The 25,673-nt window shown below is 45.0% G+C and overlaps 1 protein-coding gene across 4 annotated transcripts in view; it reads right to left on the bottom strand.

Moving 5' to 3' along the window:
- The window catches only part of ANKRD27 (ankyrin repeat domain 27), a 53,391-nt gene that overhangs the window by 1,623 nt on the left and 26,095 nt on the right, over window positions 1–25,673 (bottom strand). For 3 of the 4 annotated variants that reach the window (XM_035117240.3, XM_035117239.3, XM_088671824.1), the window contains exons 16-28: window positions 24,719–24,834; window positions 22,937–23,029; window positions 21,453–21,650; window positions 20,870–20,929; window positions 20,646–20,759; window positions 18,450–18,494; window positions 10,998–11,123; window positions 9,604–9,801; window positions 8,126–8,245; window positions 5,728–5,889; window positions 4,764–4,863; window positions 2,702–2,783; window positions 1,190–1,262 (exon numbers count right to left, since the gene is read on the bottom strand). In XM_035117240.3, coding sequence (XP_034973131.3) covers window positions 1,190–1,262; window positions 2,702–2,783; window positions 4,764–4,863; window positions 5,728–5,889; window positions 8,126–8,245; window positions 9,604–9,801; window positions 10,998–11,123; window positions 18,450–18,494; window positions 20,646–20,759; window positions 20,870–20,929; window positions 21,453–21,650; window positions 22,937–23,029; window positions 24,719–24,834 — 1,487 coding nt within the window. Of the gene's footprint in view, window positions 1–1,189; window positions 1,263–2,645; window positions 2,784–4,763; window positions 4,864–5,727; window positions 5,890–8,125; window positions 8,246–9,603; window positions 9,802–10,997; window positions 11,124–18,449; window positions 18,495–20,645; window positions 20,760–20,869; window positions 20,930–21,452; window positions 21,651–22,936; window positions 23,030–24,718; window positions 24,835–25,673 lie in introns of all 4 variants that reach the window. The other variant, XR_015950496.1, reaches the window with a different exon arrangement.

The raw sequence follows: 25,673 nt of genomic DNA, 5'->3' as shown, positions 1-25,673 counted from the left end.
TGTAACTTCAGCCCAGTGGGTCAAGTCTAGCTTTCTGGGGCAGCAAAAAACAACTCTTTGCCTTCCTCTTTGTGAAAGCCTTTCAGGGATTTAAAGTGCTATCGTGCCTACCCCCCCCCCCCCTACCACGGCCTCCAATATCTTTAACCACTATCTTTATTTTATTTTTCTCATCCCTGACCAACCTAATTGTCTTTTTCTGAACCAATTAATCTACTGGACCTCTCCACTAGATAACTAAAAATATAGGGGAAGAAGGAATGGATCATTCAAATAAGAGGCATTCCATGTTGAGGAAGGGCCTATGGCTGGCACACCTGAATTATGTCCTGCCCTTCCTCCCAAGGCTAGGTCACGGTGGGAGACATCGGGATTCTCCCATTTTTATCTTCATAACAGGCCAGGTGAGTGTGTATGACTGCTACCAACTCCGTAGCAAGTTGGGGTCTGAAATCAGGTCTCCCCAGCCATAGACTCTTGTCTATTATGCTGCATATCCAGCACATTTTTTCCCACCCCTTCCCCACCCTATGCCCTCCCTCCCTTTACCTTCCCCGTCAACTTCTCAACCGTTTCTGAGTTTTTCCCTTATTGTTCCTTCAATATTCTCTACATACTATTTTTCTTATTTACCTTAATTTTAATTTATTTAAACCTTAACTTTCTATTAATTTTTCATACTTTATGTATGTTATTGTTGTATCCTATCAAAATCCTTGATTGTTTGTAGAACTTTTAAATATCTGATATGAGATTTGGTTTTTCTAATATATCTTTTATGTAATTTAAGAATGGTTTCCAATTGTTATTTGAATCTTCGGATTTGATTCCTTTAATTTGTTCATACTTCAGTGCCAGATTATAATAATTATATAATTTTTGTTGCCAGTCTTCTTTTTCTGGGACATTTGTGGACTTCCAACTTTTCACGATCAATACTCTCGCAGCTGCCGTGGCATAGCTTATACAACATCTATCTTGCACTTTGACGTCATCTGGTATCACCAGATACCAGATATCCAGCACATTTGTAGAACTAACACCCCAAGAATCTCAGCCACCACTTACTTCAGTTTGCAATTTTTTAAAACCACTTTGAGGGTTTTTTCTACAACCAAGCGGTATATACATTTTATGAAATAAAAAAGTCAAAAAAATCAAGCCCTTCATTTCAAACCTGTCTTCCTACCTGGTGTAGTAATTCATCATTAAAGTTAGGGACACTTTTATCTCTCGTTATAGTTTTTCGCAAGTCTTTTGACCTAAAGACACAAACAAGGTTAACAGAAACTTGTTACATTTTGGTACAAGTCGCTTATTACAGCAGTGTATCTCTGCCAGCCACTAGGTGGCAGTATTTCAATAACAAAACCTGCTCCGTTGCCTTTGCTGAAAATTCTTAATACTTGACCTTCCTGGGGTATAAATGTCATGAGTTGTCCTTTGGCGTCTAAACGTACAAAGGTCAGAAGACAAGTCATTTAAATTTACCCTTAGGAACATCAGCCACTTTTCCAACAGTCTAAATTGGGGACAGCCAGCTTGCGTATTGGATTCTTTATTCTCCAGCCACTAATTGAGGCGTCACAGAGTGTTGTACAACCTGACCTCTTTGCAGGTGCTCAGGCTCTTTAAACGAAGTCAGTCCTACCTAAGCAGTGAAGGTGTCACTGTTATGCACTTGGACATGGCTGGGACATCATGAGTTGGATTCAAAAGTGCCCTTCCATTTGGGGTCCAACAGAAGCTCCTTCGAGCTGATATGGAGGGAGGCAACTTTGGCAATTTCCCTTCAGAGGGATGGGGAACTTTTCTAAATTGAGCTGTGGAGGAGTGGCAGAGGAAAATCAGCAAAAATCACTCTGATCCATTTACAGGAGCCTCCACAGGATCGAAGCTCCCCATATTCGCAGAATGTCACTTCCCGTGGGGCACCTTTGGATGCGGCCCTATTTACTGAAAATCTTTTCTGTCTCCCTTTCTATATTTTAGGATTCACTAACCAGGTGCCCTATGCAAAGGCTGGAACCAAAAGAGAACCACAAAGGCTTTTCAGCCAAATGGTGTGTCATAAGGGGAAACTGGTTGCCAGCATTGAATAAGCCAATGTAATTGAACCAACTTCAAACCCTGGTTTGTTCTGATGCTAGTAACCATAGTTTTTTTCAGTTTGGACAAAAGGTGAAACAATAGTTAATTGAAGTACCTCCTAGTGTGTTGGCTTATACTACGGAAGGGCTAAATGAAAGGGCAAAAAGCCTGTTCCAGCTCCTGCTCAGATGAAGACCTCAAACTCAGGTTACGGTTTCCATCAAAATATGGAATGTTTAGATCGGCATGACATAGGCAAGCACTGTTCAAATGCATAGCAGGTGCTACATTGCTCTGCACAATCAAAGGCATTGATCCACCAGTGACACTCCCCCTGCAACCCCGTTATAAAGGAAAGCAGGGAAAGTGGTGGGCACAGCAAGCCCAGTGAGCAGGGAAAGTGGTGGGCAGGGAAAGTGGTGAGCTTCATGGCCGTCAAGTGGGGATTTGAACTCTGGTCTCCCAGGTCCTAGTTTGACACTAACCACCACACCAGTTTGGCTTGGAAGACATCCTGCAGCTCCAGCCCAATTGAAGACTGCATGCAGTGTTACCTGATGCTTTGGCAGTCCTGGCAGGCAGTACTCGGAAGGCAGTTTTTGAAGCTTACTTGTTAAAGCGGTTGATTGACTGGACCAGCTGAAGACGCCGGGCGACGAGATCGTCTGCTATCTCGGGAGATTTAAAACTGACTGCAGGTTTAAGTAACGAAAGCAATTAAATTGGCATTCTTCTTTAGCAATCAAGTCCACACAATCCTGAATTAAGAATGAATGAAAGCCACCTTCAGCTTGGCATCATTGCTACAGCGGGTCGAGAATCCCAAGATCCGGTCTGCGGCTGAACTCAGGCATCGGGAAGAATGAGGGGGGAACTGAATCAGAAGAATGGACTGCACCACTTCAGGGGAGGGGAGATCAAACCTTCCTCCCTTATATGCAGGGAAGTTTGAATATGTGTTTAATAAAGGCATTCTCACCTGCACCCAGGAGTGATGCCGTCCATTCTGCCAGTGCAGGTGATTTGACCACCTCATTCTGCTGCCTGCAGAACATGAAAATCACCCCAAACCCAGAAACTGGTTTTGTCTGACATAGCACCCTGTCTAGCATATGCTGCACTCCATACATTCACATGGCCATCTGCAAAACATACAGGCTGAGCAGAGGGCCATGAAGCAACCTATGTGGCCCCCGCATCACCACCCAGCCCACTCCCAAGCCTTTCAAAAACCCCTTCTTATGGCGAGGTCTCCTAGAATAAACTTCATGAGGATCAGCTCCTTAGTGCTGGCTGCAGAAAACAGCAGGTGCAAAAATATCCCTGCGGGGATTGAAATTACATTAGCAAGAATACTGGGCTGTTGTCAATCATTCCCACTTAGGGCAGGAAACAATCATCTTGGAGTAAACTGGATGGGGCTATAAAAGGAAAGACAGAGCCTTGCCCATCCCAGGTAACAACACCGGATCAGGGCTGGCTCCTGTTCTTTTTTAAAAAAGAAAGCTTAGAATTATTTAAGCTGCCAGTGACAATCTCTGCTTACACAATGGGAAAACAAAGGTATTTAGCTCTCCTAGGACTGACCTGACCCCAGGTGTTGGCACAAAGTGCATTAGGTAACATCTACCTGCATTAGGCAGGGATCAGGCACCTGATTTGCATCTCCAATAAGGAGGGTCAGGTGATGGCAAAGCTCTCCGGTTGAGACCCTAGGGCAAACTTGGCCCTCCAGCTGTTTTGGGACTACAGTTCCCATCATCCCTGACCACTGGTCCTGTTAGCTAGGGGTGATGGGAGTTGTAGTCCAAAAACAGGTGGAGGGCCAAGTTTGGCCGTCACTGCCCTAGGGAGCTGCTGGCAGACAATGGGAAAATAGCTAGCCCTGGCACATTCCTAGGTTCTTGTCCAAAAAAACTGAGCAGAGTAGCCAAAGCAGCCCTTTTGCCAGCACTGGGGAAAGGACATAGCCCAGTGGTAGAGAACATGCTTTGCATTAGAAGGTCCCAGATTCAATCCTGGTGTATTCAGTTAAAAGGATCTGAAGTAGTGGGTGATGCCTTTTTCTACCTGAGACCCTGGAGCTACCGTAAATGGACCAATGGTCTGACTTGGTATAGGGCAGCTTCCTACGTTCTGTTTTTTGTTTTTTTTTAATTGTGTGAACCTTAAGTCCCAAGTTGGGCTGCAGTCTTTGCATTACCAAAGCTAAGGAGTTTGCCTGTATGTGCTAAGCCTACTGCAATCCAAAAAACAAAAACAAAAAAAGCCACAGGGCTAGTCCACAGGGCTAGTCCACAGGGCGTGAGGTGGTTATTCTAGCTAACTGGCAAGTTGTAAACGTCTTTGCAGGCTTATCAGTGTTGAAGAAAGACATTTGAAGAAAGAAAAACAAGAAGCAAGCCTTTCAAACTACTCCCTCCACACCAGCTAGTGGAACAGAGGTTTACCCCCCCCCCATCATCACAGCTCCCTTTTTAAACCTGATTTTGGAAAAAGCTCTTCAGAAAATAACACATATATCAAGGCAACTAGAGAAGGCAGAGACCCTTTTCATCTGGCACAGCAGCAAATGAGCTTCCTTGCCCTGTTCAGCCCACCAGCCCTCCGCCTGCTTAGTAAGGTCAGCCTCCAGTGTGATTCGTTTCTGCTAGTCAAAATGCCACACTCACTTTTTTTTCTGCTCTTCCCAGCCACGTGATCTCTGCAGTCAGTCTTTCTTCCCTCTTCTGAGGTTACTACGGCCCTCAGCAGCTCAAGGATACCCGATTTCTTTAAATTAGGTGGGACAAAAGGGGGAGGTAGTTTCTCACTTTAAAAATACTTAATTTTATTTAACTGCTGTATATTATACGAAGCTGCCCAACAGCACTGTTGTTTAGGTGGCTTACAGCGAAAAAATGATAAAATGCAATTAACTTATAATAAAATAACATATTTGTAGCATAAGAACTTCCAGCACAACGAATGAAAATGCCACTTAACAGTGGTTCGGAACACTGTAGAAACAGGTTTTTAAAGGGCTGGGGGGTGTATAATAAAGAAGCAGGTACATTTTTCGAGCATCATGACTGTTCTGGATTCTTGGAATATTTTACTACAGTCAAACAATGGACGGACGATGGATAATATCTGACCAATCATTAATCAGCAAGCTAGTCCTACCAATTACCACACTCCTACTTTTGTTCTCTATGCCAGGGGGTCCACTTGAAAGATGTTGAAGGTCTTGCCAGACCTCTTCATGATTTTTTTGCCTGTTGTAGCAACTGGAATACACCATGCTAGATGCAGTATGGTTTTTTTTTAATTGTTTCTTTACTGTTTTTTCATTTCTTATATTTTCTTGTATTACAATTTGGATTCCATAGAACTCAAAGGGCAAGTGTCCTTCACAGACACTCCCAAATCCACCAGACTAAAGCTGTGGTCCACGGACCACCATCAGGGAGCCCCTGATCTATGTCACTTGAGAAGTATAGCTTCAGGCTAAAGCTGGAGCCAATCACACACACACCCCATTGAAATCTCTGGCTGATAATGCATCAGTCCATGAATGGCTGCCAGGCGGAGGCTGGTAGGCTTACTGTACTTGTGGGCTAGCAAGTTCCTCCTGTGGACAAATGGGCCACTTACAGGCTCAGCGTAGTCACGGGGCGTGCACTGTCTGTTGTTCCGAGCATGTGCTGATGCTCCGTGCTGCAGCAGGAGCCGTACCAAAGGCTCGTAGCTCCCGATCACAGCTTTATGGAGAGGTGTGTTGCCTTGGTTGTTGTACAGGTTAACCGAGGCCCCGTTCTGAAGGGAAAGAAAGGATGGCAAAGGATATGGAAGCGATGGTACTGAAAGGAGGTCACACGGAAACAGCAAGTTCTCATACTTCTTTCAGTGTTTCAGAATGGTACCGATTAGGAGGTTGTATCAACTTTTACTATATGGCAGAGGATATTTCCTGTCTCCCATCTGATCCTCTTAAACTTTAGATGGCAGGGATTGAATTTAGGACCTTCTGCATGAAACCCATCTGCTCCGTCACTACAGGACGGCCCCCCTCTCAAATTCTCCCTTTGTCTTATTTACATCCCACTTTTCATCCAAGAAGCTGAACATACATCTCCCTCCCGCCCCCATTTTATCCTCACATCACCCCTGTGAGGTTGGCTCAGAGTAAGGATTCATGGGTTAAATGTGATATTTGAATCTAGGTCTCAAGTCAGTCCACAATGGCTCTTCCAATATGGAAATATGTGTTTTAATGTAACAAATTGACAAGGACAGATCTCTCATTTCATGCTACGGTATCAACAGAAAGGCAATGATTGAGCAATCCATTCATCCCACTGTGCTTTCCATTGACAAGTAGCAGCCTGGTTCAGACAAAATGGGAAACCACTGAGTTTACCATTTTGTGAATGAGCCTGCAGGAGCCATGAACTTGCCTTCTTCCTTTTCTTCCTCTTTGCTGCCACAAGGAGGAGATCGGCAGCTTTCACTTCTGCTTTTAAATAAACCACAGTCCCTGAACTTAGGAAAGGGTGGCTTGTTTCAAACTGGAGGCAAATGCTTCATTGCAGCTGCAATTGAAGGGGGGGGGGGCAGAGTTCTTCACGCAACAGGAAACCACGGTTTCCCATTATGCCTGAACCTGACCAACGAGCTGAATCTAAAGATGCCCTTCCAGATTCAGAAGAAATGTGAAACTACATCTAAATGTACTAGGAAGCCTGGGGACTGCTATGTAATCCAGTTTCCTCTGCACTAAATGCACCCATGCACAGCTCTTGCAGAAGCATTTGCATAGCTGCACTAGCATCTATTTTCCTTCCACTCTGAATCCGAACCCACTAAGCTCACATGATAAGGTGAGTTCATCTCCAGTAGACATTTAATATAACTAAGGGCAAGTTTATACAAATGAATGCCAACATGAGGCTTAGATTTTCCCCACAGTTCTCTTATGGAAGGGATGGAGAAGCTGTGGTCCTCCAGGCGTCTGTGGACTCCCATTCCCATCAACCCTAGTCAGCCTGGTCACTCAATGATGATGCGAGTTACAATCCAACACCATATGGAGGGCCATAGCTTACCCAATCATACTTTAGGGCAGTGGTTTTCAACCAGTGTGCCGCAGGCAACACTGGCTTCTTTCCTTCCCTCCCTCCTCTGATGTCTCTGCTTCCCAAAGGTTTGCACAGCTGTTTATTGCCAGCAGCCCTGGCTACAAGCTACCCAGGTGAATGGTGTCTCCAGGGCTGTCCAGGGGGTGCCTCTGCCCTGTGGGGCAGTGTATGGAGGCACCTCTCTTTGGCAGGGGAGCAGCTTTGGCAGGGGGGCAGCTCAGAGACCGGGATGGCAGCTACGGCCGCCCAGAGGACTCCCAAGGAGAGGGGAGGCGGCTGAGGAAGGTGTTTGAAAAAGGGTGAGAGGCTGCCAGTTCTGCGGGCAAAGGGTGACATAACTGGGCTCCTGAGCCCTACAGGGGTGCTGCAGAAAGATGTTAGTTGGTCAAGGGAGCCATGGACCCAAAAAGGTTGAAAACCTCTGCTTTGGGGCAACCCATCCTTTGAAATGTACTCTCAAAATGCTGAAATTGAGAGCAGAGTGTGATGAAAAGTCATTTGCTGTTCAGAAGGTTGCCAGATCTGCCATCTCATGATTACTGAATATGAAAAATAAATACCACAGTGAAAAGAAAGGAAAAAAAGGAAAATACAGTGGTGCCTCGACTTACGAATTTAATCCGTTCCGAGGGCACCTTCGTAGGTCGAAAAATTTGTAAGTTGAAAAGCGCCACTGGAAACGTGATTTCCCATAGGAATGCATTGGAAATGGAAAAATTCATAAGTCGAAGCAACCCTATCTAAAAATTCGTAAGTCGAAAAATCCCTATCTAAAACCGCCACGGTTTCCTTTCAGATGTCGAGACATTTGTAAGCACGTGGCCATTTGCCCCATTCGTAAGTCGAAAAATTCGGTTGTCGAGTCGTTCGTAAGTCGAGGTACCACTGCATGAAAACACCCAAAGGTCCCTTACCTCTAACAAAAAGGCCGCTACCTCTAGACAGCCATTCAAGCAGGCATAAATTAAAGGAGTGTTTCCATAAATGTCCTTTTTATTTTGTTTAGCTTTATACTCTATCAGACACTTTACCACCTATGGGAAAAGGAAAGAAGGGTTATCATGGCAGCTCTGAACAGTTTCAATGCATGCAAAAACCAGAAGTAAAAGGGTTCAAGTCCCCTGCATTTTCTCAATCTTTCCTTCTTTAGATGAAACAAACTCACATTAATGCTTTGCAAAGCACAGGCACAAGCAAGATTATTATCGCCATGGTGAGTGCAGGTGCTCATCTTGTGCCCTGGCCCCATCCATACACAGAAAGGGAGCTATCAGGGACTTGGGCAAACCCCAAGGTGCGCAAAAGTGGAATCAAAATTGGGTGGGTGGAAGAGCCTTGCTGGATCAGGCCAAAGGGCACCCCTTTGTTCTAATGGTGACCAGATGCCTCCATTGGGAAGCCCGCAGGCAAAACTCAAGCAAAAGAGTGGTCTTCCCTCCTGAGATTTCCAGCAACTGGTATTCAGAAGCATTTACTGCCTCCAACAGTGGAGGTATGCTGTGGAACATCCTGCCAGCAGAGATTCAGCAGGCACCTTGTCTGCAAGCTTTTAAATGCCTGCTGAAAACTCTTCTATTTCGCCAGGCGGAATATGCAAGCAATTAAGAATGCAATGGTCTTCTTTTAACTTTTTATGAGTTTACTGCAGGGGTCAGCAAACTTTTTCAGCAGGGGGCCAGTCCACTGTCCCTCAGACCTTGTGGGGGGCCGGACTATATTTTGAAAAAAAAATATGAACGAATTCCTATGCCCCACAAATAACCCAGAGATGCATTTTAAATAAAATGACTCATTCTACTCATGTAAAAACACCAGGCAGGCCCCACAAATAACCCAGATATGCATTTTAAATAAAAGGACACATTCTACTCATATAAAAACATGCTGATTCCCGGACCGTCCGGGGGCCGGATTGAGAAGGCGATTGGGCCGCATCCGGCCCCCGGGCCTTAGTTTGGGGACCCCTGGTTTACTGTATGTTTTTGTATTGTTGTAAGCCGCTGTGATATATTTTAATGATACAGTGGTATATAAATAAGGTCGAAGAGGAGACCTCCCTGCTGCAAGACCTCCAGTGCCAAGGGCCTTCTGGCGGCTCCCTTGCTGCGAGAAGCCAAGTTACAGGGAACCAGGCAGAGGGCCTTCTCGGTGGTGGTGCCCGCCCTGTGGAACGCCCTCCCATCAGATGTCAAAGATAAAAACAGCTACCAGATTTTTAGAAGACATCTGAAGGCAACCCTGTTTAGAGAGGCTTTTAATCTTTAATCAATTATTTTATTCTTCTGTTGGAAGCCGCCCAGAGTGGCTGGGGAAACCCTGCCAGATGGGCGGGGTATAAATAATAAATTATTATTACTATTATTATTATTATTATTATTATTATTATTATTACCTGGAAGTGCCCGTTCTGGCTGGCGAGGTGGAGAGGTGTTGCATGGTGAGCGTCCTTTGCCTCGAGGTTGGCTCCGTGCTTCAGTAAGAGGGAGACCAAGTCCGCACGTCCATGGAGCGAGGCCACGTGCAGCGGTGTCAGGCCCTCTTGGTTTGTGATGTTCACTCCAAGGCCGTTGGAGGGAACTCGGAAGAGTTTCTATCGGGAGGAAGAAAGGGAAATTCCATCAGAGCCTTCTCAGCTGACTGACTCCCCACGTACCAGACAGAGAACAAGCAAGCAAACATCCCACGACAGCCACCGCCTGGAATTCAGCGCTGCCTTGGAAACTTCAGAGTGCTATTTGTGTGCTGAGATGATGCAAATGTATTGGTGTAAACTCACCATTATTATGAACAGTGATTTATTAAGTAGTAGTAGTAATATCAAGTGCCTAAAATTACTATGCACATTAAAAAAAAACCCAAGCTAGACAGGACTTGCCCACAGGCTTACAATCTAAAACATCACAACTTATTGCTGTATGATTTTCATAGCTTAGTTGGTAGAACATGAGGCTCTTAATCTCAGGGTCATGGGTTTGAGTCCCACATTGGGCAAAAAGATTCCTGCACTGCAGCGGGTTGGACTAGATGACCCTTGGGGTACCTTCCAATTCTATGATTCCATTTGGTTAGCAAGGGAGAAAGCAGCAGCTGGGAAATCGAGAGCAGAGGCCTTGTTACTTGTTTACTCTCCCATAGGCAAAGACTTCTGGAAGAGGAGTGCAATGCCAAGACAGGGAAACCATCCGTAGGGAGAGGAAGCAATGGCGGAGCAAGCCTGGAGCGGCGTGTCTGGAGCGGCGTGCATGCCCTGCGCCCAGGGGCATGGCCAGCTGCCCGTGGGGCAGGGCAACCCGAGGTAGGACGCTCCACAGGGCCTCCAAGGAGTGTGCCTGCCTTTTCTAACTCAGCCGCCCTACAGCTGAGTGAGCAGCAGGCGGACCATTTGGGAAGCATGGAGCCTGCACGCGCTCAAGCCGTTGCGTCACTCCCAGGAGAGATGTGTGGCTCGGGCGCGCTGCAGGCACCGTGTGAATGCTGCCTGCCATTTTGTCACTCCCCTCAGTGGTGACACCCGGGCTGGATCGCCCCCATTACACCCCCTTCCTTTGCCCCTGAGAGGAAGGTGAGTTGAGGACCTAAAGTGCAACATTCTCTCCCCCTCCCTGCCTCTTCCAGAGGAAAACAAGCTTCTCCTGAGCGGCTGCTCAATCCTTTCAGGAGTCTGATTACCCAGGAGAGCAGCTTCATCTCAGGAGGTCGTGAACTCTAATAAGGACAAGGAGCGGAGGATGTTTCAGAGCTGGACACAATGAATGACAGGCCTGGGCAGGAGGAACACGGGCAGACCTTTTGCACAGGGCCACATCTGGAACACTGGCACAAGGGGTGACAGAACTCCAGCTTCTCCATGCTGCTGCCGGCTTCTTCGGGTTCCTCTAGATCGTCTTCCACCCATTCCAAAAGATAGCGCACCTGTTAAGAAACAAACGGCGTTCTAGAGTCAGAATTGTAGGCCTTATTCTCACTGGGGCAGTTAGGGTCGCCAGTGTCCTACGTTAAAGAGAACAGTGCTCTGTTAGAAAGGCTGACTGGTCAAACGCTGGTTTAAACATTTTAAAAAACCCAGAGGAGGAGGAACAGCCTGAGCAAGCAGACAGCTCAGCTGGCCACAGTCTCCCTCACTATGGTAAGATGGATTGTATTTCTATTCAAAATTGTGGTACAGTAATTAGGGGACCCAGGTGGCACTGTGGGTTAAACCACAGAGTCTAGGGCTTGCCGATCAGAAGGTCGGTGGTTCGAATCCCTGCGACGGGGTGAGCTCCTGTTGCTCGGTCCCAGCTCCTGCCCACCGAGCAGTTCGGAAGCACATCAAAATGTAAGTAGATAAATAGGGAGCACTCCGGCGGGAAGGTAAACGGCGTTTCCGTGCGCTGCTCTGGTTCGCCAGAAGCAGCTTTGTCATGCTGGTCACATGACCCGGAAGCTGTCTGCGGACAAACGCTGGCTCCCTCGGCCTATAGAGCGAGATGAGCGCCGCAACCCCAGAGTCGGACACGACTGGACCTGATGGTCAGGGGCCCCTTTACCCTTAATTGTTTCTAAATCTGCATTAATAATCTATAACTTAGCATATGCATGTTTCATGCAAATTAGTGTCCCCTTTAAAAAAAAAGAATGTACCAGTATTTCTTTTCTTTTTTTGTGTGTGGGGGGGAACCCTTGAGGTGGTAAACCCAACCCTGGACTGAACTACATCTGATGACAGAGAGACACTCACATGAATGTGCCCTCGTGAAAAATTATCGCTACACAAAGAAAACTACCATGTCATAGAGACAACCAAGCTTGAGCCCTTTCTCCCTGGATATCTCATTTTCTGTATGAAGTATTGTTGTTCATGGAGGAACATTGAAATTATGGCGCTCCCCCTGCCCTCGAGGCAGCGTTTTAATTCAAACATTGATATGCCGATTATTCTGGAAATTGGCACTTGTTAATCTTATTTCTCAGAGTATATTAAGCTCACCTTTCAGGTAGGGATGGGGAACCTGTGGCTCCCCAGGTGTTGTTGGACTACAACTCCCCTCAACCTTGCTGGCTGGGGTTGATAGGTCCAGTGACCTCTGAAGGTCCACTGGTTCCATCCTTCCACGCAGCCCTTGCTTTAGGCTGCTCTAGCCCAGGCTTCCTCAAACTCGGCCCTCCAGATGTTTTTGGCCTACAACTCCCATGATCCCTAGCTAGCAGGACCAGTGGTCGGGGGTGATGGGAATCGGGAGTCTCAAAACATCTGGAGAGCTGAGGTTGAGGAAGCCTGCCTAGCCCTTCTCAGGCGTCTCGTATAGCACATTATAGACTGCATTGAAATTCACCAAAAAGATATACAAAAATAGTATCTTAGAAAGCATAGAGAGAAACATTTCAAACAGGTCATCATAAAACAGATCATTGTGTTTCAAAAACCAACAGCAATTAAAACCGGATAAGAAAAAGGCAATCTGGAATAGGTAATTGATAGAGACTTGTGCAGAAGAGACCAGGTAGGCACAATCCAGTGGGAATAGCATAACTAGAGCTGGGGGGGGGGCACCACTGAAAAGGCCCTGCCCTCTTGCTCCCTCCAGCCTACTTGACCTTACCGGTAGGCCTGTTATCACTTCAACAGGACATTGTCCAAAGTCTCCTGCTATTTCCTCAGAAAGGTAACTGGCAAATCGAATGAGACACGCAAGGAAACCTAACATTTCACTTCCCACAAGTCAACTGCAGACCAGTTTCCCAAGGAATGATGATGTAAATTAGAAATGACTTCCCCATACTTAATCGAGTCTTTGACGCTCACCTCTGCCCAAGGCCTCTCAAATCCTTTTAGCGTGGATTGCTGAAGATTAAATGGAGGGCTTTGGGCTGGAATATACCAAGGTGCTTCCTTGAACAGCTTTTATTCTACTTAAAAAAACCCCACCAACCTCAACCACAGTTAATTTTTAATCAAAGAGACAAGAACGCTGACTTTTCTCAAGAAAGAAAAGAGAATAGGTTTGTCATTTCTTGTCTTTCTGCTAAAAACCTCAATTGATGTTGGCATTCTTGAAGACACACTTGAAGATAAGCACCCCCCTGGTCTCCTGACTTGAATCTTCTGCTTCAACTGATGTTATGGCGTTTTAATGGGCTCGTTCATTATACATTTTAAATAACAGATGTTTTAATGTTCTTGATGAATGTATTGTACTGTATATTTTAATTATTAATATTTTTAATAAGCTGTTTTTATCCTTGTTATTTTGCTGCCGGCTTCCATTTGTTCGTGAACCACCCATGTATTTCTTCTTGAAAGAAAAGGTGGTATATAAATTATTATTATTTTTAAAAGTCATATAAAACTATAAAATCAGCAGGTAACAGAGACTAAGCAAGCAAAAAAGGGCTGTAACCAGCCACCTCAAAACACCTGAGTAAACAGCTAGCCTTGGGTAAATCCATCGCAGCAGACAGGCAAGGATTCCACTCCACTTTCTTCCAAGGCAGATCCCAACAAAACAGCTAAGCTGGACAACACCGTGAGGACGCACAAAAGGAGGTGAAGTAAGACCTTTCCACCTCCCTCATTCCCACAGAGCAGGCACAGTGGGGTGCTTTCACTTCTGCTCAGTTGTGTTCACTGCAAAACATCAGAAGTGTGCAATAACCCTCCCCATTCCATACTGAGACCAAGGCTCCAGTAAGGAATTGACAGCCCTGTTAGTCAGACCTCCACCCCAAGAATTCAGGAATCCCTCAGATTATCCCAACAGGTCCCCCACCGGCCACCCCTGCTTCCCACAGGCAGATAAACAAGACTGATCATCCCCACAAACTCATTTCTTCAGCTCATACCTGCCAAGTCCTGGGCGGAAAAATCCGGGATCGGCAGCCCACGACACGCGTAAAACGCATAAAAGCTACTTCCGGCACCGGCACTGCCATTTTCTGGTGCCCATAGAAGGGCAAAGCGCCACCGGAAGTTGCGTCTACGCATTTCCGAACACGTGTAGAAGCGACTTCCGGCGCCGGCATTTTCTGGTGCCCATAGAAGGGCAAAGCGGCACCGGAAAAATGGCCGCCGGCAGAAGCAGATTTAAGGGAGAATAACGGGATAAAAACCTATACGGGAGACCGCCGGGAAACGGTAGGAAAAAAGGGTTTTTCCCGGCGAAAACAGGATACTTGGCAGCTATGCTTCAGCTGCAAGCATTTATCACCCAACCTTGAGCAACAAAGAGTCTAGCAGACCAATCATCAACTTGCCAAAGCTTCCCAAAACATTCCCTCCTGAAGTTTCAAATCTGTGCCTTTCCAGCGTTTAATCACGCTGTCTTGAATGTATCTGTTTCCAATGACAATGGATTAACGAAGGATTTTGGTCAAAAGGTTAAATGCATTTTAAAATAGGTGCACGTGTTAAGTATCTCATGGAGCTGCTGTAATCTGATCTCGCCAAGTAACACACTCTGAGTGCTTTCAGAGCAAGAAGCAGTGCATTAAAATATGCAATTAGAAGGATGTTTCTTGCTGTGGAACTTGACTCTGCATAGCTTCTCACTCCCTAGAGATTATGATATATAGTAAAATATTATTCACCCTAAGGTCCCAAGGTGGGTTACAACATTAAAACACAACATGAAAAACTTTTTAAAATAACTTGTAATCAGAGAAAAAAAGGAGAGGTATATTTTTCAGACCCACAAGTGTCAAAAGCCAGGGTAAAGAGGCATTTTTCTCTGTACCCCTGGATGGGGTAATTGTGCCCCTGAAGGACCAGATGCACAGCCTGGGAGTCATTTTGGACTCACAGCTGTCCATGGAGGTACAGGTCAATTCTGTGTCCAGGACAGCTGTCTACCAGCTCCATCTGGTCCGCCGGCTAAGACCCTACCTGCCTGCGGACTGTCTCGCCAGAGTGGTGCATGCTCTAGTTATCTCCCGCTTAAAGGTAAAGGGTAAAGGGACCCCTGACCATTAGGTCCAGTCGTGACCGACTCTGGGGTTGCGCGCTCATCTCGCATTATTGGCCGAGGGAGCCGGCGTATAGATTCCAGGTCATGTGGCCAGCATGACAAAGCCGCTTCTGGCAAACCAGAGCAGCGCACAGAAACACCGTTTACCTTCCCGCTGTAGCGGTTCTTATTTATCTACTTGCATTTTGACGTGCTTTCGAATTGCTAGGTTGGCAGGAGCTGGGACCAAGCAACGAGAGCTCACCCCGTCACAGGGATTCGAACCACCGACCTTCTGATTGGCAAGCCCTAGGCTCAGTGGTTTAACCACAGCGCCACCTGGGTCCCCCGCTTGGACTACTGCAATTCGCTCTACGTGGGGCTACCTTTGAAGGTGACCCAGAAACCACAACTAATCCAGAATGCAGCAGCTAGACTGGGAGTGGCAGCCGAGACCATATAACACCGGTCCTGAAAGACCTACATTGGCTCCCGGTACGTTTCTAAGCACAATTCAAAGTGTTGGTGCTGGCCTTTAAAGCCCTAAACGGCCTCGGCCCTGTATACCTAAAGGAGTGTCTCCACCCCCATCGTTCAACCAGGACACTGAGGTCCAGCGCCGAGGGCCTTCTGGCGGTTCCCTCCCTGCAAGAAGCGAAGTTACAGGAAACCAGGCAGAGGGCCTTCTCGGCAGTGGCGCCCGCCCTGGGGAATGCCCTCCCATCAGATGTCAAGGAAATAAACAACTATCTGACTTTTAGAAAACATCTGAAGGCACCCCTGTTTCTCAGGCAAGGTTCTTTCTCATCTCCTTACTACCTGGAAGTGCTAGGAGTCAAACCAGAGACCTTTTGAATGCAAGGCATGGGCTCCATGCCCATCACTGATTTATCAATTCAAACATTATGCGAAACCACAGTGAGCCCAATTCAAAGGCACAGCTTCCAGTGCTGACTTTGGAATGGCTTGGTATGATATCTGAATACAGCTTCACAAGACTTTCTTTCTTTTTTTAAAAAAATATGAAGAAATATTCAAACATACAATGGTATAATTTGCCTTACTGTCAACTGCTGCTTGTCACCATTTTAAAAAGCTTCTGGAGAAAAGAATAGCAGGGCTCTGGCAGTTTTCAGTCATCACAGGAGACAGTAAATATTGCAAATTATAGGATGGAAGCAGCAAGGCTGCTGCCGCTGTATGAAAAATGAGGTATTACAAATCAAAACACACCCAGTTGCTTTTCATTTCTGTAAGTCATTATCCCCCCAAAAATGTGTTTGTTGACAGCTTTAAAACTGCCATGACTTTTTGTTCAAAGCTGATACTACTATTATAAAATGAGGAAAAAAACAGCCCAACTTCCCTCTTAGGACTACTCATGAGAAAAGTTACTCGTGGATATGAATATCTAAGAACATAACACAGGTATTGCATCTATGAAAGGCACATCTGGACTGAAATACTTAATTTAGATCAACCAAGAGAGGAAACTGGCAGCAGGATGGATGGATGGCTAAACACCCACCCACAAACGCATTCATGTGGAATCTACAACAAAATGTTGTTGTGTCAAGTTCAGGTTCTGTGCCCTTTTCCAGGACACTCCATTGCACTCTCTTTCCTCAACTTGCCAGTTCCCCTCCCAAACAGCCATCAAGAATCAGTCAGCATTTCATTGTCATTTAGCAAGTTCAGTCATTGGAGAAGGACTTCACTGTTGGAATATACTATATAGGCTTCTTTTTAATTCAAGTGCTTATGGAAAACTACAAAAGGCAAGACCCATCCTAAAAGAGCCATTCTCTTTTCTCACATGCAGAAGGGTAAGGATGCCAGCTACAATACAATTTCATAATCTAAAAATAAAGGACATATGCTTCTTGCTTCAGAGGTATTGTTATCACCCATATGCCAATTGAAAACTGATCAATTATACAACTAAAAATATCATGATTAATCCATCAGTATTTCTTTTGAGTCGCAGACCTTCCTTTTCCTCTTTGAAACACATAGAGATGTGGGGGGTGGGGGATCTATTCCCCCCCTCTCTGCCTCAGTTTATATTCAAAGGAAAAGCCACATTTGAAAAATACAAGCTACCTGCACAATGGTTGTGTGTTGGTAGCAAAGAACAGGATGGTGATGTTTGCAACACATCCAGGATAGAAGGTTAAGACATATTCCTTCTCCCTTGCATGCCAGTTTCCAACGAGAAGGGCATTTTTGATATGGGGGAGCATTCAACCATACGATTTTGCCACCTGCATTCTGAAGCCATTCAGTCCCAGCAGGGGACTTGCCACATGCTCTTCCTACACATGGATATACACTCTTAAATCAATACAGAATGCACTACGAGGAGTCTAGTGCCGTGCATTTAATTCTAATGCATTTTAGATGAAGACCCAGAGTGTTCAAAAGGAGGTGCAGCCTCCTCGAATCCTGGCATTTAAGGTCTCAGAGGAACCAAGACTGCCCTCTGAGATGTTGAATATAATGTGCGTAAATGGCTGATTTGCTGCAACACAAGTGGCACCAAGCTTTTTAATCTCTTTTAATTAAAAGCACACACGCTGCTGCTGCAATGCATGGAAAAACATGAAGCTGCTTCAAAAACAAAGGGGAGGAAATGTGTTATGTACGCAGAAGTGTTCCCTTAAGTGCAAAGTTCCATTGCCAGCAGTCATTTAACTAAAGGGTGTTGTGTTACTGCCCCTGTTCTAGCCCCCACTACAAATGTAACAAACCCCTGTGATTTGTTGGGGCTCTGCCCATCCTGTCAGGAATGAGAGGCAGGATCCACAGTCTTGTCTGACCCCCTGGTCCTCTGAGCTTTTCTCACCTGGGCATCAGAAACAGGGGGGAAGGAGTGAAAGGGTGCCCCGATTCTCCTACTTGCTCTCAGCAGCAACAGGCTGTTGCATGCTGCAATTGGGCCAATTCTGCCCAAGGCTTCCAGCCTTTCACGGTACCTCTGGGCTCTTCCTGCTAATGGGGTCATGTTTCCATTGTCACAGCAATGATGCTTGTGGGACGGAGGTAGCTCCTTAAAGGAACTGAACCTGTTTGTTCTGCTCAGCGGGCTGTTTTGCTTTCCCCGCCCACTGAAGTTAACAGGTGGCTGACGCATGAAGATATGGTCCAGGTTGGCCCCACAGGAGGATGCAATTTCCAGACACTCCCATTACGGGAATAAAAGCATGTCACTGTTTAGTCACCTTTAACAGCTGCACACTCTTACTGTTATGCTCTTGGAAATCTCCACCTTATCAATGCATGCAAACAGGGTAGCACAAAGCATAAGAGATCTTACCATTTCAAGGTCTCCATCAGCAACTGCTCTTAACAGTTTCTCCACCTATGTAATGAATACAGCCAGAAGAAAAAGAAGCGTTTAGTTGTACTACTAGGGTATTTGGGTTCTTTCAAGCTTGCTGATACTTCCTCTTGTGCCTACGTGTTGCTGTTTGGGCTACAAAGGCATCTACACCCAGAGAATCAGTTCGCCAAATAGGATGGAGGCCTCCCATCAAACTGCATGTGATGTGGCACTCCCATCCTTCCTCAGGCCAAACATCTCCTTGTCCTTGTAAACAGTTGCAGGAAGGGGTCTAGCACATGATCATTTTGTAAATTCGGCTCTTCTTTCCATCTTGCAAGCAGGAAACAGAGAGTGACCAAGTCTACCCAAGGGGGGCTCTGAATAAATCACAACTGAGCGACATGCATCCCCCAACCTCACTTGAGGCAGTTTCTGGTACCTTCTGAAGCTGCCCCATCCTTTCATCCCATGAGAGTTGAGTTGATTCCTCTTAGTTTCCTCCTTGCTTTTCCTGGCTTTTAAGGTGTTTTCCCCCTTCTTTCTATACAGTCTCAGAACAGGTGGGAGTTTTCCCCTGTAGGAACAAAGTGGCCAACTACTGCCATATATGTATGTATAGCACACTAAAGTCAGAAAGAAATTACTTCCACTTGCTTTCCAGAACAAATTCTTCTGCATGCTCATTTGAGAATAAACCATCAAACTCAGTAGGGTTTACTTCTGAGCAGACATGCATAGGATTGGGAATTCTAATCTGAGGTAGCCGTAGTGAAAAACAGAAGAAAGGCTATCTTTATTCTAGATTAGTTAATCCAGAATACTTGTATCTGGCTCTGTCAATCATTGGCTCCAGCCACCAATGGCATGCGGCCTCTAACAGAGTAATGCCCCCACCCCAGAATGTGGGGGTGGGGGCATTAATCTGTAGACAGAAACAAAGATTGTCAAACTCTGACATCTTCACAGAAAACTAAGAATCTCCAGCAAAACAAAAACACAAAACCCCTCATTTTAAAGTTAGAGTCCATTCTTGGCTTAAAATGCAGGATCAGGCACAATTCCCACCCCCCAATCAGAAACCACTTTCTTACTCAATAAAATGCAAGTGCAACAAATTATGGCAAATGGGAGTGAACTGATTTTGGATTAAACGAAGAGGTCGTGAGCTCCAGAAGCTAAAAGGTCTAAAATCCAGATAATCTCTTTCCCCTGACTTGAACTGAAGCCTCAGCCTCTTAAGGGTGACAAGTTCATATCTTAAAGGCAAAAAGAGGAGGAGAAGCAAAGAACAAAGGAAGCGATCCTCAATCTCGCACTGAATGACTTTTTTTTACATGCATTACTTCTCATTTACAGAACAGCAACTTTTGGCTGGTCTGTACCCACAACAGGAGAAGCCATTGTGACCTAAAGGTATCTCACATAGACAGATCAAAATTCAAAGGTAGTCCTGAGACAGGTAATGATGGGGACAGAGCATTAACGTTTTGCCTTACACTGGCTCAGACGCTCCATCCATTTAGCTCGGTATTCTCTATTCTGACCAGTAGTGGTTCTCCAGCATTTTCAGGAAAGAAATATTTCATGTCACCTGCTACCTGTTTCTTTGTTTAATATGGAGATGCCAGAGATTGGACCCAGTTCACTGTGCCCTCTGCATACTGTACCTCCAGCCCAACCTTTGCCAACCTGGCTCCCTCCAGTTGTTGTGGACTATAATTCCTATTTGCCCCAGCCAGCTGATGGGAGCTGTAATCCAAAACATCTGGGTTGGGGGGCACCTGGCTGGTGAAGGCTGCTCTAATCACTGCTACCAATGGCTGACTCTGGGATCTTCTGAAAGCAGAGTGATGGTGTCTTCCCACACTATCTCCAAAATCAGAGGCTGCATATAGTCATCATGGCTAGTAGCCGCTGACAGATCTCACCCTCCTCCGTAAAATGTGCCTACTCCTCTTTTCAAAGCTGTCTGATCAAGTGGCCATCACATCTTGTTACACTGAATGTCAGAAAGTGTGACATGTGTGAGGTGGTACATCCTTTCGTTTGCCCTGAATTTCCTGCTAATCAGCTTCACGGGATGACCCCCAAGTCCCACTGTTATGAGCGGAGGAGAAAACAGGAATGGTCCTAGCCCCTTAGATTTCTACTGCGCTACACTCATTCCCCAATGCTTCATCAACTTACCTCTTTATAACTAGATTTTGCTTCTTCTTGTCTAGTTGTTGCTGAGGATAAACTGGAGATGGACGATAGTTGGCTGATGGAGTCCTCACCACCCTGAGAAGATCTGGCTGGGGACTAGTGGAACCAGCAGAGAGAGCAAAAGGAGGAAGAGTTGGCAGCGTCACAGTTATCACAACAGTTGATCAGCTGAATACCATTACGCTAAGGAAGGGTTTGCAGGTTACCTGAGAAGCACTCTGCCCTCTTTCAAATGCAAGGTAGTTCAGTTCCATTAAAGACAAAATCTGCAAGCAGAAAGATCAAACATTCATGAAGAGGCAAGTGGCAACTCCATCTCTCCAGAGAAATTTACTGATCAGAAGGCAAGCATGACATTAGCAATGGTATATAAAGGCAGATTAGAGAGCATCCCAATCAGGAAGATTCATCTTGCCTCTCAGGCACTTTGGGAGTAGAACTGCAACCCTCCCCTGTCAAAAACAAGCAAAAAGTATTTTCAAGAGTTCCTGGCTAGCCACTGTCCTTCCAATTAAGGACCAGGTAAAAAACACAATCAAACTGTTTGTTTTCTTAAAATAAAATAAAATTAAAGAGCAAATCAATTTAAGAGGGCCATACATACTGCATGGATGTCTTGGAGATAAAACAGTGGCATTTGTCCACCAAAAGCAAATGGAATTTTATTTTATTTTTAAATGCCCTGGCCAATATTGCCTCTTTGTCATTAAGCAACATTTAAAATCATGTAAGACATTTGGGGGGGGGGGTTGTTTGTTTTTTAAAAAAGAAGTGGTATCTAAGAAGTACCGTAGAATTTAATGCGCACTGCACAGGAGTCTCTTTTGTTCGGTTCTGAATAGTTGGGTTAGCTCCATTCTGAAGCAGCACTTCGATGATTCCTTGGTAACCCCAGCGAGCAGCTATGTGAAGAGGAGTGTCTCCTTTCTCATTGCCAATGTCTAATTTACAAGAGTGAACGTCGTAATAGACTAAAGCCTTGACACACTGGAAAGTTAAAACAAAGACAAAAGCTAAGATGGTGCACATCACTAAAGCAACAGAACTAGGGACAGAGGACAATTTTGTCATCGCATCTTGCCAGACCAAATCATTCTTATACCACTCATCACTGTTTTTATACTGCATCTTAACACTCTAGTTTATCCTGTAAATTTTCTGGGAACTGCTCTGAGAAAGCAAGTTGTTGGGCAGCCATACAAAAATAGTAAAATAAAATAAAATAAGCCACGACACACAAGTCACAGTTGTCTCTCTCAACCCTACCAGGAAATGCTGTTGGGGACTCAACCTGGAACCTTCTGCATGCAAAGGTGTTTCTACCACGCAGCCCACTGCTAATCTGCATATTACATTGCACAACTTGTATCTGACTAAATCATATACTAGACCCACATGAAATCAATGGACTTAAGTTTGCTGACTTATTTAGGTATGTTGATTTCAATGGGCTTATTTTGAGTGTGACTTAGTTGGATACAACCCCCTAACACTATGTGCATACTATGTGTAAATAACATCTGTATGTCATTCCTATAAACATGGAAGCCCAACAGCATAAGGCTACTCCCTTCTCCCAAACAGAAAAAAGGACAAGTGAACTGCCTTGTTATGACTATTTGAATGAGGGAACCTCATTTACTCCACAATCTGTAACCTCCTTTCATCCAAGAACAAATTGGCAGAATCAGGAAGGCCACACTGTCAAATATACAGGGCAGCACAATTTACCCCAGACATTGTTCCACAATTATTTATTTATTTATTTATTCATTTATTCATTCATTCCCCGCCCATCTGGCTGGGCTTCCCCCACCCTCTGGGCGGCTTCCAGCAAATACCAAAATACATTAAAATATCACAGATTAAAAACTTCCCTAAACAGGGCTGCCTTTAGGTGTTTTCTAAATGTCAGGTAGTTGTTTATCTCTTTGACCTCCGATGGGAGGGCATTCCACAGGGCAGGCGCCACTAGGTAAGAGAGTGACACAGAGGAATGTTCCATGCATGACCCCAAAGCTCTAACAAAGTTTTTACAAAAGAAAGGACTGTCTCGACAGGCTTCTGTTTCTAACCCTTGAGGATCATTTTGAAAAGGCTGGAGGATTACAAGTTCAGAAATTAAATAAAAATGAAAGTGTGAGGCTGCATCCAGACTAAGTTAAGCCCCTTTGAAATCACTTTAAGTGCCCTTGTTTTCAATGGGGTGAAAGTCCACCTAACTGGTTATAGCAATGCCAGGTACCCTGAACATGTTGTTGCGAACTACTTACATCCTCATGGCCGTAAGTGCAAGCTAAATGCAGGGGTGTGTTGCCGTTATTGTCTTGTACTTCTGTACTCGCCTTATAGTGCAGGAGGAGAAGCTGAAAAGGGGAAAAAAACAAGCTACATTTTTATGTGGCATTTGCACATTTTAGTAGCAGCTCTATTAAGTGGAAGAAGCTACTGTACAGTTAAGGCCATACAAATGTGTCAAATTGAGTTCCAAAAATTCTGTTTCTAACTTGTATATGTTTGGGATGAACTCTGATGGGTGAACTGTTATACTTGTTCACTTGATATGTTGTGAGCACCTTTGGGCACACTTTTGTGGGAAAGTGGCATACAAATAAGAGTTGATGATGATATAAAGTGCCGGTGGTGGTGGTGGGGAGAATAAATCCTACTGTGGCTCCTTTCAGTTTCTGTGCAAAATGAAAAACTCACATGCATCTCCTCTGCGTAGAAGCAGCCAAGCCTTAATGGCTTGAGAAATAATAATAATAAATGCCGTCCATCTCACTGGGTTACCACAGCCACTCTGGGTTGTTTCCAAAAAAGTATTAAAACACAAAAAACCTCAAACATTCTAAGAGCTCTCCATACAAAAACCTCAAACATTCTAAGATCTCTCTCTCTCTCTGCCTTCAGATGTCTTCTAAAAGTCAGATAGATGTTCATTTCCTTGACATCTGATGCTGCTACCACTGTGGCCAAATTCCTGACCATATAAATAGTTCTTATCATGAGCTGCTTAAAACTAATTCAGAGTCATGCCCATTGCCCAAGCTGCTCGGATATTATTTCACTCACTAAACACTGTGATACAAAACAATACAAGGAAGGCTCAGGCTCCAGCGCTGTAGGAGAGACTTGCAGAGCAAAATGTGTCCTTGGGCTGAATTAATGCGTGATGTCAAATCTAATGAAGGATTCCTTCATTCCCAAGTATCAGTGCGGCTCTACTTCAAAGAGCTTGAAGCAGTAACATTTAGCACTGATCCAGCAAATTTCAAGCAATCAAATCACATTAATCAAAAATACATTCCTCTCAGCTGAGTACATACATACAGCACACAGCTCATAAAGTGGGCTTTACCCAAATCCTTTGACTTTTCACATGTTTCACCCACTCTTCTTCCATTGAGCTCTGCCCTGACAATTTTCTCACAATCCTGCCACGTAAGTTGCACCAAGAGATCCTGACTTCCCTGAGGTCAACCAGGCAGCTTCATGGACAGGCAATGGATTTGAATCCAGCATTTCCTGGCCCAAGTCTAACACTTCAAGCCCAAAATCCCATGCACCTTCTCCCTCTCCCTCTCCCTCTCCCTCTCTCTCTCTCTGTGTGTGTGGGGGGGGGAGATTTCATAATGTCTGAAACATTTTTCAGAGCCAAATCTGTCAGCATCAAATAGTCTACTCCAGAGGAAGCAGTGGAGGATTTCCACTTCATTCATGTTTTTGTTGCAGTTTAAAGAAATATTATAGAGCCTCCAGATGATCAGTATTTTGTGGGAGCTGATGGGAATTGAAGTCAGATAACATATGGAGAAGCCATATTGTTGCAAACTGTAGTGATATATTTTTATGATATAGCCGTGGGTAAATATTTTAGTATATATATTTTAAAAAACAGCATTTATGGGGGGAAATCCTCAAAAAGTCACCATTCTTGTCATCAGCAAATGGCCAAGCCATTGAGGGAGAGGCTTTTGCTTTCAATCTACAAGCAATACTGGACTGAAAAGGTACCCAAAATGTTATTATTATTGCGCAAGATTTGTGCTTACAGTAACATTCTGGTATCCTTTCTGACAGGCGAGGTGAAGTGGCGTTGATCCGTGATAATCCGTCGCATTGACGATGGCTCCTTTGGAGACTAGCAAGTCAATTAAAGATGCTTGCCCTGTGGGGAAAGGTATATAGCTTCTCAGACTCAAAATGTCAGCATCTCATAGCCAGAAAAGGAAGTGTCACCCTCTGGGTCAAACTGGGAACTGAACAATCCGCTGCCTCTCCTGGCACTTGCAGGCGCCATATGACAGGCAACTTAGCATTTGCTCATGGTGATAAGACGCCCCTCAGCTTGTTGGCACATTATGGTTCTAGGTCACAGCTTGGCAGGGGCCTTTCCAGCAATAATGAATGAATCGATCTTAACTCTGGAGATAACCAAAGCCATACAGACTTACAGCTAGTAAGTTAGGTCTGTATACTGCAGATTGGTGCCTGCAGAGCAAATGATCTCCTTGTGGCAAGATTTGTGCTGTGCAGATATTCAAATCCACTCCAGACCTAGAGTGGAATTCTAATAGCTTTCTAACTGTGCCCCAGAGAACCCAAAATCCTTGGAAGGTTACAGAAGTGGTAGTAGTAGTAGTTGTAGTAGTAGTAGTTGTTGTTGTTTTAAGGAAACGGCTTTATAACAAATCAAACTAGTAGCCCAGCACTGTCTTTTCTGACTAATAGTGGCTCTCAAGTAGAGGTGTTTCCATTCCCCCACTCACCAGCGGTTGAACTTAGGACTTCATGCATGCATAGCATGTGGTTCTGCCATGGACGAAAGGTCTCTTCTCCATGAAAAAATCAGGAATAGGGGACAAAAGCCAAGTGCGTTCTTCAATTGCAATTTGAAGTTATAAGTGTACAGTACGCTGGATGCATCATTAGGCTCATGCTCAGTTTATATGGGAGGGTCCCCAAGGCCTGGCTGCTGCTGTAGATGAACCTTTGAGAACACCTGAG

Source organism: Zootoca vivipara, chromosome 6 (genome assembly GCF_965207765.1).
Source record: "Zootoca vivipara chromosome 6, rZooViv2.hap1.1, whole genome shotgun sequence".
NCBI lineage: Eukaryota > Metazoa > Chordata > Lepidosauria > Squamata > Lacertidae > Zootoca > Zootoca vivipara.
Note: the sequence above shows the minus strand (reverse complement) of the source record. Positions and strands in the feature narration are given on the sequence as shown.